The 16,223-nt window shown below is 43.8% G+C and overlaps 1 protein-coding gene across 1 annotated transcript in view; it reads left to right on the top strand.

Annotated features, from left to right (window-relative positions):
* The window catches only part of LOC122941735 (peroxisomal N(1)-acetyl-spermine/spermidine oxidase-like), a 75,746-nt gene that overhangs the window by 44,670 nt on the left and 14,853 nt on the right, over positions 1-16,223 (top strand). The window contains exons 3-5 of the mRNA XM_044299147.1: positions 1,108-1,301; positions 6,492-6,747; positions 7,936-8,048. Of these exons, the coding sequence (XP_044155082.1) occupies positions 1,108-1,301; positions 6,492-6,747; positions 7,936-8,048 (563 nt within the window). The remainder of the gene's footprint in view (positions 1-1,107; positions 1,302-6,491; positions 6,748-7,935; positions 8,049-16,223) is intronic.

Raw genomic sequence — 16,223 nt, forward strand, 5'->3', positions numbered from 1 at the left:
GAAGGAGCAAAGCCTCTACTAGTAATTGCAAGACCCCTGTTGCTCCTAGAGGCTCATTTGCATATATTAAAACATAATTTTTCTCTACATTTTGGGCACATATGAATATGGGACCAACACAGATGCCTTCAGCTGCCAAGCGCACATGCAGCGGGTCAGCCAGTTTCATAGGTACAAATTTGCTGACAGATGCACTTTACGTACTAGGCCCATTGTCATTTTTGCATTCTCGTTTTTTCCTCCCCACATTCCAATAGCCATAACTTTCTACTCCCAGGATACAATAGAAGCGCATTCATACTTGAAGGTGCCACTCCCTCAAGTGTATACTACAAACGAAGCAAAAATAACAGAGAAAGGGTAAAAAAAACTAAGATAAAAACATCCTGCACAATATGATAAATATGCGGATGTCCATGGCTACATTTATGAAACAAATCACAGAACACAGATAATAATGCACTAACACAATAGATGCAAGCATTATATATGGACCAAGCCCTCACTCTTATATGATAAAATCCGAGACTCTCAGCCAATATATTTTGATCATGATATGATGCTTGCATCTATTGTGTTCATTGAGTGCATTATTATCTGTTTTCTGTGATTTTTTTTTCATAAATGTAGCCATGGACATTCACTTATTTATTTATCATATCGTGTAGGATGCTTTGATCTTTGTTTTTTATCTTTTCTCTGTGATTTTTGTTTACGATTAAGGGTATATCCAACTGCAAGACCTAGGCCCCATTCACACGTCCATAGGACACGGCAATGTGCATTCCGCATTTTGAGGACCGCACATTGCCGGCACTAATAGAATATGCTTATTCTTGTCCGCAATTGCGGACAAGAATAGGACATATTCTATTTTTTTGGGGAACGGAAATGCGGACCTGCATTTCTGGGGCCCCATAGAAATGAATGGGTCCGCAATTCCGTTCCGCAAAATGCGGAACGAAATTGAGAGACAGGTGACCTTTTCTTCATTTTTTTTATTCCTATTTTAAATAAATGGGAAATGGGAAAAAGTTGTTCTTTAAATTCACATTTTTAGACCCCATAGTGTGTTACCTTTAAAGAGAATATTGTTGTCTTTTTTAGAGGATTTGAAAGTCTTGTGAACCACATGAAGGCACCACTTCCAAGTGGCACTGTATTACTGAACAAAGCAGTAAAGAGCATTCACTGGCATGGATCCTTTCCTGGCAGCAACTCTCATGTGTATCCTGTGCAAGTGCAGTGTGAAGATGGTGACAGCTTTGTGGCAGATCACGTCATTGTCACTGCTCCTCTAGGTAAGTGGATATACAATATGCAGATGTAATACTACTCCTGTCTAATATTTAGACAGTGTAAGGCCTCATACACACGACCGTTGTTCTGGTCCGCATCAGTTTTTGCGGCTCAGGTGTGGATCCATTCACCTCAATGGGGCCGCAAAAGATGTGGACAGCACTCCGTGTGCTGTCCGCATCGGTTGATCCATTCTGTGGCCCCGCAAAAAAAATATAACATGTCCTATTCTTGACTGTTTTGCAGACAAGAATAGGCATTGTTCTATCTTTTTGCGGAACGGAAGTACGGGACGAAACACCACGGAAGCACTCCGTAGTGCTTCCGTAAGGTTCCGTTCCGCACCATTCCGCATCTCCTGATTTGCGGACCCATTCAAGTGAATAGGTCCGCATCCGTGATGCATAATGCCCACGGAACAGCACCCGTGTATTGCGGCCCGCATTTTGCAGCCCGCAATACGGCAACGGGCCACACACGCCAGTGTGAAAGAGGCCTAAGGATGTGAAAAAATTTATCTAGGTCCATGCTGGATGATACATTTGGTGCATTTTGGATACAGTAGGCTAACATTACATTACCTATCGGTTAATTTTTTGCACCTAAATTATATTTTGGCGCATGTTGGGGCTTCTTAAAAGGGTTGTGCCACTAATATAAATGTATCCCGCCAAAGAGATATCACTTTTATATCACCTTCACCAAGTACCACCAATCATCAAAACTGCCATATTCTAGAGTTGTTAGCCTACCACCGCACTCTGGCAAATCTGTTTTGATAAGCATTATTCGTAAGAACAAGTGGCATGGTTAGTGTCATATGTCCTGCTGATGTTAGGACACGTCTCCTTTGTAGGGATGAGCGAACACCTGGAAGTTCGAGTTTGCCGGATTCGGCAGAACTTCAGCTGAAAGTTTGGGTTCAGGACCCGAACTTGACCCCGAACCCCATTGAAGACAATGGGGACCCGAACTTTGGGGCACAAAAATGGCTGTAAAATAGTCATAGTAAGGGCTAGAGGGCTGCAAAAGGAAGCAACATGAGGGTAAGAGCAGGAAAATTGTCATGCAAACAAATGTGGATAGGGAAATGACATAAAAAAATAAAATTACTAAAAATAATAATAATCTTGAACTAGGAGGCGGAGTAGAAGGCTGAGGAGGCAGTGGACATGGAGGTGTAGGCAGAAGTGGTGGTGTAGGAGGAGGTAGCCAAAACAGTTTTTGTTGTTTTTTCTTTTTTTTCTTTTATTATAAATAAAGGGAAGACCACAAAACATTGGGAAATAGAAAAGAGAATGCAAAGAGAAAGTGCGATGGAGTATAACAATGGCTGGGTGAGGCCGGTATACATGTCTATTCAGCACAAGGTACAGACAAGCCCTGTGGGATCCATGCCTGGTTCATTTTAATAAACGTGAGCTTGTCCACATTGGCTGTGGACAGGCAGCTGCGCTTGTCTGTGATGACGCCCCCTGCCGTGCTAAACAAACGTTCAGACAATACACTGGCTGCAGGGCAGGCCAGCACCTCCAAGGCGTAAAGGGCAAGCTCAGGCCATGTGCCCCATTTGGAGACCCAGAAGTTGAAGGGGGAAGACCCATACTGCTCCACCATGTTGCTGAAATGCTGCCTCCTGCTAAGACATTTCATATCAGATGGTGGTGCTGGTTGTTGTGGTGTGCTGACAAAGCTTTTCCACATTTCGGCCATGCTAACCCTCCCTTCTGAGGTGCTGGCAGTGCCCCAGCTGCGTTGGTGACTTCTTCCTCCTCTTCTGCCTTCGCCTTGCGCTTCCACTGAGCCCCCGCTGTCAGGTGGGAATGCCATCAGCAGCGCGTCTACCAGCGTGCGCTTGTACTCGCGCATCTTCCGATCACACTCCAGGGAATGCGGGTGGGTAGGGGGTACTTCCTCTTTCTCTCCAGTGTTTGGGAGATGGACAGCTGAACACTTCCATGGGACAGTGACGGAGGTGTGGCATTGCTGGCACATCCTCTGTTTGCGGGGTGGCAGGTGCCACTGTCACTCCAGAGGGGGAGGAAGAGGCCGAGACTGCAGCAGAAGAGGGAACAGGAGGAGCCTGAGATGTTTCGTGGTTTTTGAGGTTTTTACTCCACTGTAGCTCGTGCTTTGTTTTTAGATACCTGGTCATGCAGGTGGTGCTCAGGTTTAGAACATTTATTCCTCGCTTCTGGCTCTGATTGCACAGTGGACAAACCACTCGCATCTTGTTATCAGCACATTGTCTGAAGAACTGCCACACCAGGTGTACTTGCAGTGTCCCAGGGGGTCAGTAGTGTAGCTCCAGGTATGCTGGGCTTTGTAGTGCAGAGTAACCCACTAACCTGGGATTCACTGTCGTCTTCAAATCTGGGCAGATACTGGAACAGGCAGGTATTTAGTGTTCGTGACGCCAGTGTCAATTAAACGGTGACACGCCGTGTGAAGTAATGTGGAATAACGGAACAACCACGGGATAGCCAACCAAAACTGGAACTTTACTGAATGTCAGTAATAATCATGCATGGACATAATTGGAAGCGCAGTTCCATGGAAGACAGTTGGTTTGCATTTGAATACAGTTGGTTCATAGGAGTTACAGACTGGCCGGTTATAGCAATGTTCTTTACAGAGTGTTAATCACAGGAGTTGCAGTACAGGCGGCTTGCACTCCAGTCCTGACTGGTCCTGAAACATGTGACTTATTCTCCAAGGTCTAATGCCCTATCTCTGGCGTATCCTTGAAGCTGTCTTTATCTAGTACCTCCTCTGTTATCTTGAGTACCTCTTGCTTTATCAGATTGGCCTCTGTTGTATTCTGTGTCCCGGCTGGTTGCTTATGATGTTTCAGCTAAAACGGATGATGACTCAGGAGGGGAACCTTTTCCTTGGATCTGGAACCCGGTTACAGGGCCTATACTACCCTCTCCTAGTCGACAGGCTTCAGGCCTGCTCTACTCTCACAGGCCCATGGCCTGGCCTTGACTCAGACACAGGATCATCTCTGACTTCTTTCTCCCACTGTCTGCCTGCTTACTACTTCCTTATATAAACTAGGGTTCCCTAGCTCCCTCCAGTGACTCAGAGCTGGAACAACACCCCAGCCGGCCTGCACATGCACATTTCACAGTAACAGGAAGTACATAGCACTACATTAACAACATGTTTTATACCAACCTCCCCATAAATACAGGGGGAACGACAGTACCCAAGTGACCCTTCTGTAGTGACGGGGTATTACTCTCCCGTACACTACATACTGGCTAGGGGACGGCCACTATGCTTTTGCACCCTGTGCAATGAGCCGGACTGTTGTACGGTTAGGCGGACGTCAAAATAATGCAGTGGGTCCAGATATGGATATAATAGTCTATAGTTTTTGTTTGTGACGCTAATTGCAGCGTGCGCAGGGTACAGTCTCAGGGCCATTTAAGATGTTGCAACTCACGTACCAGGTGAGGAATGCCAGAGTGGTATAATGTCTCTTTGTGATAGTGGCAATAGTGGCAACGGTGTCTCCTACCTTGGTACGGCTGGACTCCTGGATCCTGGCTCACTTGCAATAAATGAGTGTGTTGCTAGTAGGAGTAATTGAGGATTTTGGTAGCAATGAATGAGATCCAGACTTGGAATATAATTAAACTTGTCTTTACTGGTTGCAGCTTGAATCCATATGAGATACAGCAATAGTCTTGGGTCCCAGCAGGTATTGGCAATGTATGGCAGGGATTACTATCTCTTCTGCTTCTATCATATGCCTGGAGAATACAGGTCCTTCTAAAAAAAAATGCATATTGTGATAAAGTTCATTATTTTCTGTAATGTACTGATAAACATTAGACTTTCATATATTTTAGATTCATTACACACCAACTAAAGTAGTTCAAGCCTTTTATTGTTTTAATATTGATGATTTTGGCATACAGCTCATGAAAACCCAAAATTCCTATCTAAAAAAATTAGCATATCATGAAAAGGTTCTCTAAACGAGCTATTAACCTAATCATCTGAATCAAATAATTAACTCTAAACACCTGCAAAAGATTCCTGAGTCTTTTAAAAACTCCCAGCCTGGTTCATTACTCAAAACCGCAATCATGGGTAAGACTGCCGACCTGACTGCTGTCCAGAAGGCCATCATTGTCACACTCAAGCAAGAGGGTAAGACACAGAAAGAAATTTCTGAACGAATAGGCTGTTCCCAGAGTGCTGTATCAAGGCACCTCAGTGGGAAGTCTGTGGGAAGGAAAAAGTGTGTCAGAAAACGCTGCACAACGAGAAGAGGTGACCGGACCCTGAGGAAGATTGTGGAGAAGGACCGATTCCAGACCTTGGGGGACCTGCGGAAGCAGTGGACTGAGTCTGGAGTAGAAAAATCCAGAGCCACCGTGTACAGGCGTGTGCAGGAAATGGGCTACAGGTGCCGCATTCCCCAGGTCAAGCCACTTTTGAACCAGAAACAGCGGCAGAAGCGCCTGACCTGGGCTACAGAGAAGCAGCACTGGACTGTTGCTCAGTGGTCCAAAGTACTTTTTTCGGATGAAAGCAAATTTTGCATATCATTTGGAAATCAAGGTGCCAGAATCTGGAGGAAGACTGGGGAGAGGGAAATGCCAAAATGCCTGAAGTCCAGTGTCAAGTACCCACAGTCAGTGATGGTCCGGGGTGCCATGTCAGCTGCTGGTGTTGGTCCACTGTGTTTTATCAAGGGCAGGGTCAATGCAGCTAGCTATCAGGAGATTTTGGAGCACTTCATGCTTCCATCTGCTGAAAAGCTTTATGGAGATGAAGATTTCATTTTTCAGCACGACCTGGCACCTGCTCACAGTGCCAAAACCACTGGTAAATGGTTTACTGACCATGGTATTACTGTGCTCAATTGGCCTGCCAACTCTCCTGACCTGAATATATAAAAGTCTAATGTTTATCAGTACATTACAGAAAATAATGAACTTTATCACAATATGCTAATTTTTTTAGAAGGACCTGTATATGTACATATATAGATGCCCTGTTTATTGCATAGTAATACTTATTATGAGCTATTCGCTTTCATGTCCACCATATGATACTACAGTTTACCTATGGTTTAGCCCGACTCACAGCGATCTGGGTCATCTTTACTGTAAAATGTGGTTGTTATTAATTTATTCTGCGTATGACTTTTAGATGGTTTCCTATGGTTTCAGGATTTCTGAAGAAACAATCAGTGGATTTCTTCAGCCCTCCTCTTCCACCAAGCAAAATGCAGGCTATTAACAATTTGGGATTTGGAACAGTTAATAAAATATTGCTGGAATTTGAAAAACCTTTTTGGGACATCAACAGTACTGTGATCGGGATGGTGTGGGAAGGAGACTCTCCTCTTACTGAACCAAAGGAAGACCTGAAGCAGAATTGGATGAATAAAGTTTCTGGATTTGTTATCCTGGAGCCACCTGGACAGTAAGTCAGACACATAAAAACACATAAGAGATGTCCGCAATTGTTTACAATTATTGATTTACTGCAACAAAAAGGATTAAAGCATGGCGGAAATCAGAATACCTATAGCATGTGTTGGTCAGAAGTGGTTGGAGTTATAGAAGCTAAGGAAGCAGAGTAGCACAGCAAGCGAAGTTTTTTTTTTCCATAACTGCAGCACTGTTGCTGCAGTTATAGAAACAATGGGGGTCGTTTATAAACCTGAAATATGCCTATATTAGCACATCCAGCTCACATGTCTCTGTAACCATCGCTAACTTTGGCTGCTGCGTACTATGAGGTATATTTATTAAGACTAGTGTTTTAGACGCCAGTCTTAATAAAGCCCCCTAGCCAGCAGAGGATTCGCCAAAGTTATGAAGAGGCTGAGGCGTTTGCATAACTTTGGTCTAAATGTAAGATCACTTTCTAGCTTACATTTAGACCATGTCCGTTCCGTTTTTTTTTTTTGCGGACCGCATGCGGAACCATTCACTTCAATGGGTCCGCAAAAGAAATGGAAGTTACTCCGTGTGTATTCCGTTTCCTTATGTCCGTATTTCCGTTCCGCAAAAAAAAAAATATAACATATCCTATTACTGTCCGCACGACGGACAAGGATAGTGCTGTTCTATGAAGGGCCAGCTGTTCCGTTTCGCAAAATACTGATTGCACAAGGATGTCATCCATATTTTTTGCGGACCGCAAAATACATAGAGTCATGTGCATGAGCCCTGAATCAGACGTAGAAAATGGTAAATGGGACGGGCTCTGCCCGTGCCCACAATTTTAGGCATGGCGTGAGCATGGGAAAAGTTGCACATAGTTGCACCGCCATCTGCACCTGAAATACGCCTAATATAGGCGTATTTCAGTATAATAAATGACCCCCTATGTGTATTTTTTTCTCATCCATGAATGGCTAAGATTGGAATACCTCTTTAATAGTTTTACTGAGCCTTTTTATTAGCATTCAAAGGTTACCAAAGAGTGGAAAGAGACTCAACAGCATAAATGCATAATAGGAACATGTCCTATATTTGATGAAGGATGGTTTGAGGAAGAATTGCTGAGGAAAATGAATTGTCATGGTGTAACCTCAAGCTTTTCCATTTTTTGTGGCAAATGTGGGTAGAATCTATAACGTTCTGACATGTTTTGTTCTGGCAGGATGGGACATGTGCTCTGTGGATTTATTGCTGGAGAGGAGTCTGAATATATGGAAACACTAACAGATGAAGAACTGTTATCGGCAATGACTGATCTTTTCAGAACATTCACCGGTAAATGACAATACATGACTCTAAATACTCTATTATGGGAGAGATTTATCAAAACTGGTGTACTGTACATAAAAACTGGATTAACTGCCCATATTAACCAATCAGATTCTACCTTTCATTTTTCAGAACTCCTTTGGGAAATGAAAGGTGGAATCTGAATGGTTGTTATGGGTAACTAAGACAGTTTTCCTTTCCACAAAGTTTCATAAATCTCTCCGTTTCTTTTAATTACATCATCTTTTGTAGGTTTAAAAAAAAATAAAAAATCTTGGTATATGAAGAGAGATAAAAAAATAAATAAAAAAAGTTGGAATGGATGAAAAAGTTATATGGATGAATTGATGAAAAGAAAATATCTTATTCACCTTAAGGGTCCATTCAGACATCCATAGTGTTTTGCGGTCCGCAAGTTGCGGACCACAAAACACTGATTCCGCACATCACCGGCACTTAATAGATAATTCCTACTCTTGTCCGCAGCTGCGGACCAGAATAGGACATGCTCTATTTTTCGAAAGTTTGGGGTCGCGGACTGGAAATGCGGACAGCATGTGCTGTCCGCATCTTTTCCGGCCCCGTTGAAAATGAATGGGTCCGCACCCGTTCCGCATAATTGTGGAACGGATCCGGACCCATTTAACGGACGTCTGAATGGAACCTAACAGGCCTTTCCTGGAATTTCCTGGCTCAAATAGGGTAGTTCCATATTTCCCACATAAGTATTATAGAAAGGGTGGTACAGATGGGCAAACTCCCTTATACTCATTTAATGGTTTTTGTTATTACCTAAAATGGGTTGTCTGGATTTTACCAAGTGATGGCCTATCCCCAAGAAAGTTGGCTTCGGATCTACACAGCTCTGTCAAACTCATAGTTGTGATGCTGACTTCCCGTGACAGAGCTTTAACTGGACAGCTGATTGTTAAGGGTGCCGGATCAGCTATTGACAGTCTATCATTAATAAAGCCTGGACAATCGCATTAATACCCCCTGCAGCCCAACATTAACATATGAACATGCACACAAATGTGCTAGTGAACTAGTAAATATACCCATACTCATTCTTATAAAATGTATTTAAAAAAATTAAATGAAAATTATAATTTCAACCAAAACAATTTATTGTGCATAGTTAAATTTCACCAGGCAAATGAAGTCGGACGAAAGATCTTTCATGTAAAGAAAGATTGTTTGTGGATGACAGAATGTTGAATGGTGTCACTGAGGACGGCCAGTTTGAAAGACCTTAATGGATAATTTACACTAAAATTAGTGTTGAGCGAAGCGAAGCATCGGAAGTGGAATTAGATCCGAAGTTTAGGAAAAATTTGATTTGCAATGAATATGAATTCCCTCGGTCTTTATGGTAACAAATCAGTTTATTCCTAGAATGGTGGCTTCACATGTTGCAAAGTGAAAGTAAGAAGCCCGGGAACATGAGATCACCCATTATGCCGCACAGACAGCCAATCCACCACTAACCAGCCACCGTGATGTCACAGCCCTTTAAAAGCCTCATCCCGTGCGGTCTCTGCCATTTCACTGTGAGTTGAGCATAGGGGGAGATGTGAAAAGCACTAGGGACAGTGTTCAAGAAAGCCTTTAATGGTAGAATATTGGAGAGGGGTAATGTAGGGAGATCGTAGGGAGAGTTTTCAGGCACTGTAGGGAGAGTCTAGGTAGAGCATAGAGCGACTGCAAGGACAGGCCAGGGATAGGACAGGGACTGTAATCTGAAGCTGAAGGGTTCCTTAGGAGACAGCACAGTTTGCATCATTCCTTTTCAGAGCACAGAGCTTTCTAAATTGAACGGTTTTCACCTTGTTTAATAGATAAAAATTATATTAGGCCTTGATTTTCAAATTGGGCTGAATAACTCGTCTAGTACTACTGTTATTGGGGTGTCCATCTTGTGTAATAGATAAACAATTCCATTACACCTTGTATCTCAAATTAGGGTGAATGACCTGTCTAATTCTACTGTTATTGGGGTATCCACCTTGCTTAATAGATAAACAATTATATTATGCCTTGATTCAAATTGCAGTGAATAACCTGTCTAATTCTTCTGAGGGTGACATAAGTGACAAGCAGACAGTAGAGGATTATGATGTAGCTGATCGCACATGGGAGGCGAGTGAAGAGGGGGCTTCATCATCATCAGGGAGTGAGGATGGCAGTTTTTCTGTGGGACAGTGGCAGGGTCGCAGCATGCCGCTGAGACAGCAGGTTGCAAGCGTGGCTGTGAGCCAGCAGGGTGGCCGCAGTGTGAGATCTGGAGCCAAACGTGCCCGGGGTAGACCGTCTTCTACTCAGGAGCCTACCTGTCTGGAAACAACTAGCAGTTCACAACTTCATAGAAGCAGCGCAGGCAGTCATCAAGGAGTGCCGGTGTGGGAATTTTTTTTATCAAGTTGCTGCCTCTGCGCTCTCATGCTATGATTCCGATGCCAATGTCCTCCTCTGCCTCCTCATCCTCCACCTTGTCCTCAGCCTCCATTGTAGGCACAGTTCTGAATGGTCCTCCAGCATTACACCTATGCAGAGCACGGCGGTGTCACACTGTCCTGCACATGGCCAATCTGAGGGAACAGTGTCACTGCTCCACGTCCTTCATCAAGAAATTGAATCCTGGTTGTCTCCTCGCCAACTGAAGATCGGAACCATGGTCACTGATAACAAAAAGAACATTCTTTTGGCGCGTCGTCAAAGAGGGCTGACCGATGATACCCTGTATGGCGCACATCTTTAATATGGTTGTAACTCGGTTCCTGAAGTCTTCCTCCCAACTTAAGGATGTCCTGAAAATGGCCAGGAAACCGTGCAATACACTCTCCTTGAGCGGCAAAGGAAGAATGGTGTTCCCGTACATTGCCTCATATGTGACATTTCCACATGTTGGAACTCCACCCTCCACATGTTGGACCAACTATATGAGCAGAGGAAGGCCATAAACGATTTCTTGATGATGCAGGCGGACAGGAGCGGCAGCCATGCGTAACACCTGGCTTTTGCTCATGCCCTTTTAGGAGGCCACTTTATTTGTCAGTCGCCAGGACTACGGGATGAATGATGTAATTACTGGTTCCTACATCTCATGGCCACCCGAGCCCTGTGGGGGCTGAAATGGCGGAGGAGGAGAATAAGGACAAGGAGCAGGACATTAACGCCCAGAAATTGTATAAGAAATATGTGGTTTATGTGCCCAAGCGACAGGAGAGGAACAGGAGGAGGAGCAGGAGGAGCTGGAGGGAGATAAGGAAGACCGTTGCACTATGCAGTGGAGATGGAACCTGGGAGTCCCTCCGGGTCCCTTGCGAAAATGGCCAGATGCATGCCGAGTACCTTGGACTACTGGGCAGTCAAACTAGAATTGTGGCCACAACTTGCCAAGTTTGCCCTGGGCTACCTTTCCTTCCTGGCCAGTAGTGTGGCATCAGATCAGGTGTTTAGTGTGGCCGGTGACATAGTTACACGAAAGAGAACTCGCCTTTCAACATAAAATGCAGAGAGATTAACCTTTTATAATGATGAATCAGGCTTCTATAAGCCAGGATTTCCACACACCAGTGCTTGATGCATCAGACTAGATCATTCTGGCAGTAATGTTCTGACTGCAGTGTGCTGCCACAGCAGAATATTGTGAAATATGCCACCTGCCTGATGCCAAACACCTGCTGCCTCTGCTGCCATGTTCTACTACTGTCACCATCTTGTGCAGTTACTGCCACTGCTGTTGCCCCCTCCCCACTCGGTGACTGGGCCACTATGTTGATTTCTCATGCTGTTGCCACCCTCTCCACTCTGTAACTGGGTCGCTATGTTGACCCCTCATGCTGTTGCCAACCTCTCCACTTTGTGACTGGGCCACTATGTTGACTCCTCATGCTGTTGCCACCCTCGCCACTGTGACCGGGCTATTATTGTTGACTCCTCATGCTGTTGCCATCCTCACTACTCTGTGACTGGGCAACTATGCTGCATCCTCAATCTGTTGCCACCCTCCCTACTTTGTGACTGGGCCACTATGTTGACTTTCATGCTGTTGCCACCCTCACACTTTTTGACTGGGCCACTATCGTGGACTCATGCTGTTGCCGCCCTCGCCACTTTGTGACTGGGCCACTATTGTTGACTCCTCATGCTGTTACCATTTTCACCACTCTGTGAATGGGCCATTATGTTGATCCCTCATGCTGTTGCCAACCTCTCCACTATGTGACTGGGCCACTATGTTGACTTTTTATGCTGTTGCCATCCTCATCACTCTGTGACTGGGCCACTATGTTGACTCCTCATGCTGTTGCCACCCTCGCCACTCTGTGACTGGGCCACTATTGTTGACTCCTCATGCTGTTGCCATTTTCACCACTCTGTGACTGGGCCACTATGTTGACATCCTCACCACTCTGTGACTGGGCCACTATGTTGACTCCTCATGCTGTTGCCAACCTCTCCACTTTGTGACTGGGCCACTATGTTGACTCCTCATGCTGTTGTCATCCTCTCCACTCTGTGACTGGGCCACTATGTTGACTTTTCATGCTGTTGCCATCCTCATCACTCTGTGACTGGGCCACTATGTTGACTCCTCATGCTGTTGCCACCCTTGCCACTCTGTGACTCGGCCACTATTGTTGACTCCTCATGCTGTTGCCATTTTCACCACTCTGTGACTGGGCCATTTTGTTGACCCCTCCTGCTGTTGACATCCTCACCACTCTGTGACTGGGCCACTATGTTGACTCCTCATGCTGTTGTCACCCTCTCCACTCTGTGACTGGGTCACAATGTTGACTTTTCATGCTGTTGCCATCCTATGTTGACTCCTCATGCTGTTGCCACCTTCGCCGCTCTGTGACTGGGCCACTATATTAACTCCTCATGCTGTTGCCAATTTCACCACTTTGTGAATGGGCCACTATGTTGACCCCTCATGCTGTTGACACCTCACCACTCTGTGACTGGCCACTATGTTGACTCCTCATGTTGTTGCCAACCTCTCCACTCTGTGACTGGGCCACTATGTTGACCCCTCATGCTGTTGACATCCTCACCACTCTGTGACTGGGCTACTATGTTGACTCCTCATGCTGTTTCCACCTTCCCCATTCTTTTCTGGGGCCACTAGTGTCCCTGTTTGTCCTCACTGACATCACCATATATTTTACCCTTCTTCTGAGAAGAACAAAAAAATGGATCCGGTCTTTGGAGCATCCATAAGGCCTTGATCACACTGTCAGATTTTTGCATCAGGATTTTAGCATGATTTGGAAGCCAAATGCAGGAGTGGGTCCAAAACACAGAAGACATGCAAATATTTCCATTACATATCATCGCTGTTTTGGATCCACTTCTGTTTTTGCCTTACAAATACCGATCAATTACTGACCAAATACCGATCAATTACTGACCAAATACTGTGTGTAGGCGGATTTTCAAAAAGACAAGATCATTTTTCTTTTTTTCGGGTTGACGGATCAGAAGAAGGGAAAAATGAAAAGGGATGTCAACACAAACTTACTGCTGATACCCTCCCCACTCTGTCATGGGGCCACTACTTGTATCAGTGGCTAACAAAATAGCTTATCTATCAATCTATGTGGAAAAAGCAGACAGTGTAAAATGAGACAGCTCTTTCCCACTATAGTAGAATTGGTGGCTAACAGAACAGGATATCTATCGATTATTGTGGACGACCCACAAACAGTGAAATGAGACAGCTCTTTCCCACTATATTAGAATCTTGGGCAACTGCACGGTTAACTACATTATACCTGATGCTAAGATTGACCTGTAGGGTAACACTTCAGTTATTGGGTCAGTTAATTCCAGCAGTTGCTATATGGTGGGCCAAAATCAGGAGACAATCCTACTCTCAGATAAGATATCATGAAAAGATTTGCATCTGTTCTGTGATTTTGACCCGAAACTGACCAAATAAGTGAACTGAGCCTAATAGTGACACAAAGTCATTCTGCAGCTAACAAAAGTGATTCAAAAGCATGAGTTTGCACACATGGATTAAAATAACCTTTTTTCTTTTTCTCCGCTACTTTATTGGCACTGCCTCTATGTCCTTCTTTTGTTCCACTAAAGAGTCATTGGGAAACAGCTTCTGCAGGGGGGCACAGTGTTTGTTTCCTTAGTTTTTTTTTTTCCTTTCTTTCCTTTGCTAAAGCCTGTTGTATGCTTTTTCTTTTCTTTTTTAGCTAGGAATGAGCTAAGACTGTAGGTGGCCAGCTTGATAATGCGTATGTCCATATACTGTATGAGACCTCCCTGTCATACTGATGCACAGTAACTGTTTCACCACCAGAAAAGACTAGCTATGCATGTTACTGCAATGCACAGTGATGTATACCGAGATACATTCTCCCTGCAGGCTGGGATGTAGCTAATGTAATGCGTTTCATAACAAATTTATTCGGAAGAAGCAATTTTTTTTTTAGAAATTGGGCCCTGTTCACACTAGTTACTTCCTCCAGTGTCATACTCCTTAGGTCAAAAACCCTATGCTTCATCTCACTAAAATGTTTAGCTACTCCAGTTTCTCCGATAGATTTTTTTATCCATATATTTTGTGCCACATTTATTTAATCCCTCATTTGTCAAAGCTTTTCTAATACTTGATCTTTGCTTATTAATCAGCAACCTGACAAATCGAGACGTTTGCCCAACATAGCATTTTTCACACGGGCCTTTTAACCAATAAATTACTCCAGAGGCAAGTGAAGGTGCCTACACTTTTTGCATTTAAAAAAGTCTGTTTAGTTTTGTTTTTTTCTTACGGGCATCAGCCTGCACCAATTCCTTGCCTAAAAACCATCTCTTGTATACAAAATCCGGTTTATCTTTAACTAATGGAGCAAACTTACTATCACGAGTCAGGAATCTCCAATGTTTCCAATAGTATATTTAACCCCTTCAGTACCGAGCCACTTTTCGCCTTGAGTCCCAGGCCAATTTATGCAAATCTGACATGTCACTTTATCTAGTAACAACTCTGGAATGCTTTTAGTTATACAAGCCATTCTGAGATTGTTTTCTTGTGACACATTGTAGTTCATGTTAGTGATAAATTTGAGCAAATATGTTTAACTATAATTTTTTTTTTTATTCAAAATTTACCAAAAATTTGGAAAACTTGAATTTCTCTGCTTTCAAGGCAGATAGTGATACCTTATAAAACAGTTATTACTTAACATTTTCCATATGTCTTCTTTATGTTTGCATAATTTTGTACATGCAATAACACAATAGTGGATAGCTCACCACTTCTCCAAGCAGGAACTGGTGCTCTAGCCTAAAAACTGATCACCCAATCAGTAAAATAAATGGTAAAATGAGAAAATGGAAGGCTGGCACTCAAATATGTGGTTCAGTCGAAAACACAACTAGTTTATTAAGACACTATATAAGAACCAATTGTGGTTAAAAAAACACAATTAAAATCAATCACATATATTAAAATCCTATGAAAGTCAGATACAATGTGAATAAAATACACAATGGCCGCAGGGTGGCAATATCGTCTTAACCACTTGGGGGGACGTTAGAGATGTCCCTTCAAATAAAGGTAAGTGCTTCTCTCAATGGATTGTACAGAGAAATTGATGGAGACTCTCTGTATTCAATTATTGTGTCTTTCTCGGGGTATCTTCACCAGTATGGACTTTTATAGTCCAGTCGACATGGTCAAAATCCTGGATTAGGATCAATTTTAACTCCTTGCAGCATCCATGGATGCCGCAAGGAGTTAAAATTGACCCTAATCCAGGATTTTGACCATGCCGACTGGACTATAAAAGGAAATGGTATCACAAACGGGGGAAGAGCCACTGAGGAAGGGGAGAGACGTCCCCGAAACGCGTCTGGCGTAGTTCACCCCCGTAAAGAAAGATTCGGAACCACCAGGAAGGTTTGCAAACCTCTCAAATATTGGAACGCTTCATTCGAATATTGACCTCAAATCGTCTTAAGGAACGATAACATTGAAGTTACGAACTGACAAATCTCGCGAGACAACCATTACGTGGTACGGTAGTCTCGAGCGAGGACGCCAAGCAGTGAGAGAGGACGGTTGCACGGTGCGGAGAGCGGTAAAAAGAGAGTGGAATCTTTAATCCAGGAGGGTAAGAACAAATAGTTATATCTTACCACCCCACTCCCCAT

Source organism: Bufo gargarizans, chromosome 6 (assembly GCF_014858855.1).
Source record: "Bufo gargarizans isolate SCDJY-AF-19 chromosome 6, ASM1485885v1, whole genome shotgun sequence".
In the NCBI taxonomy this organism is placed as follows: Eukaryota; Metazoa; Chordata; class Amphibia; order Anura; family Bufonidae; genus Bufo; species Bufo gargarizans.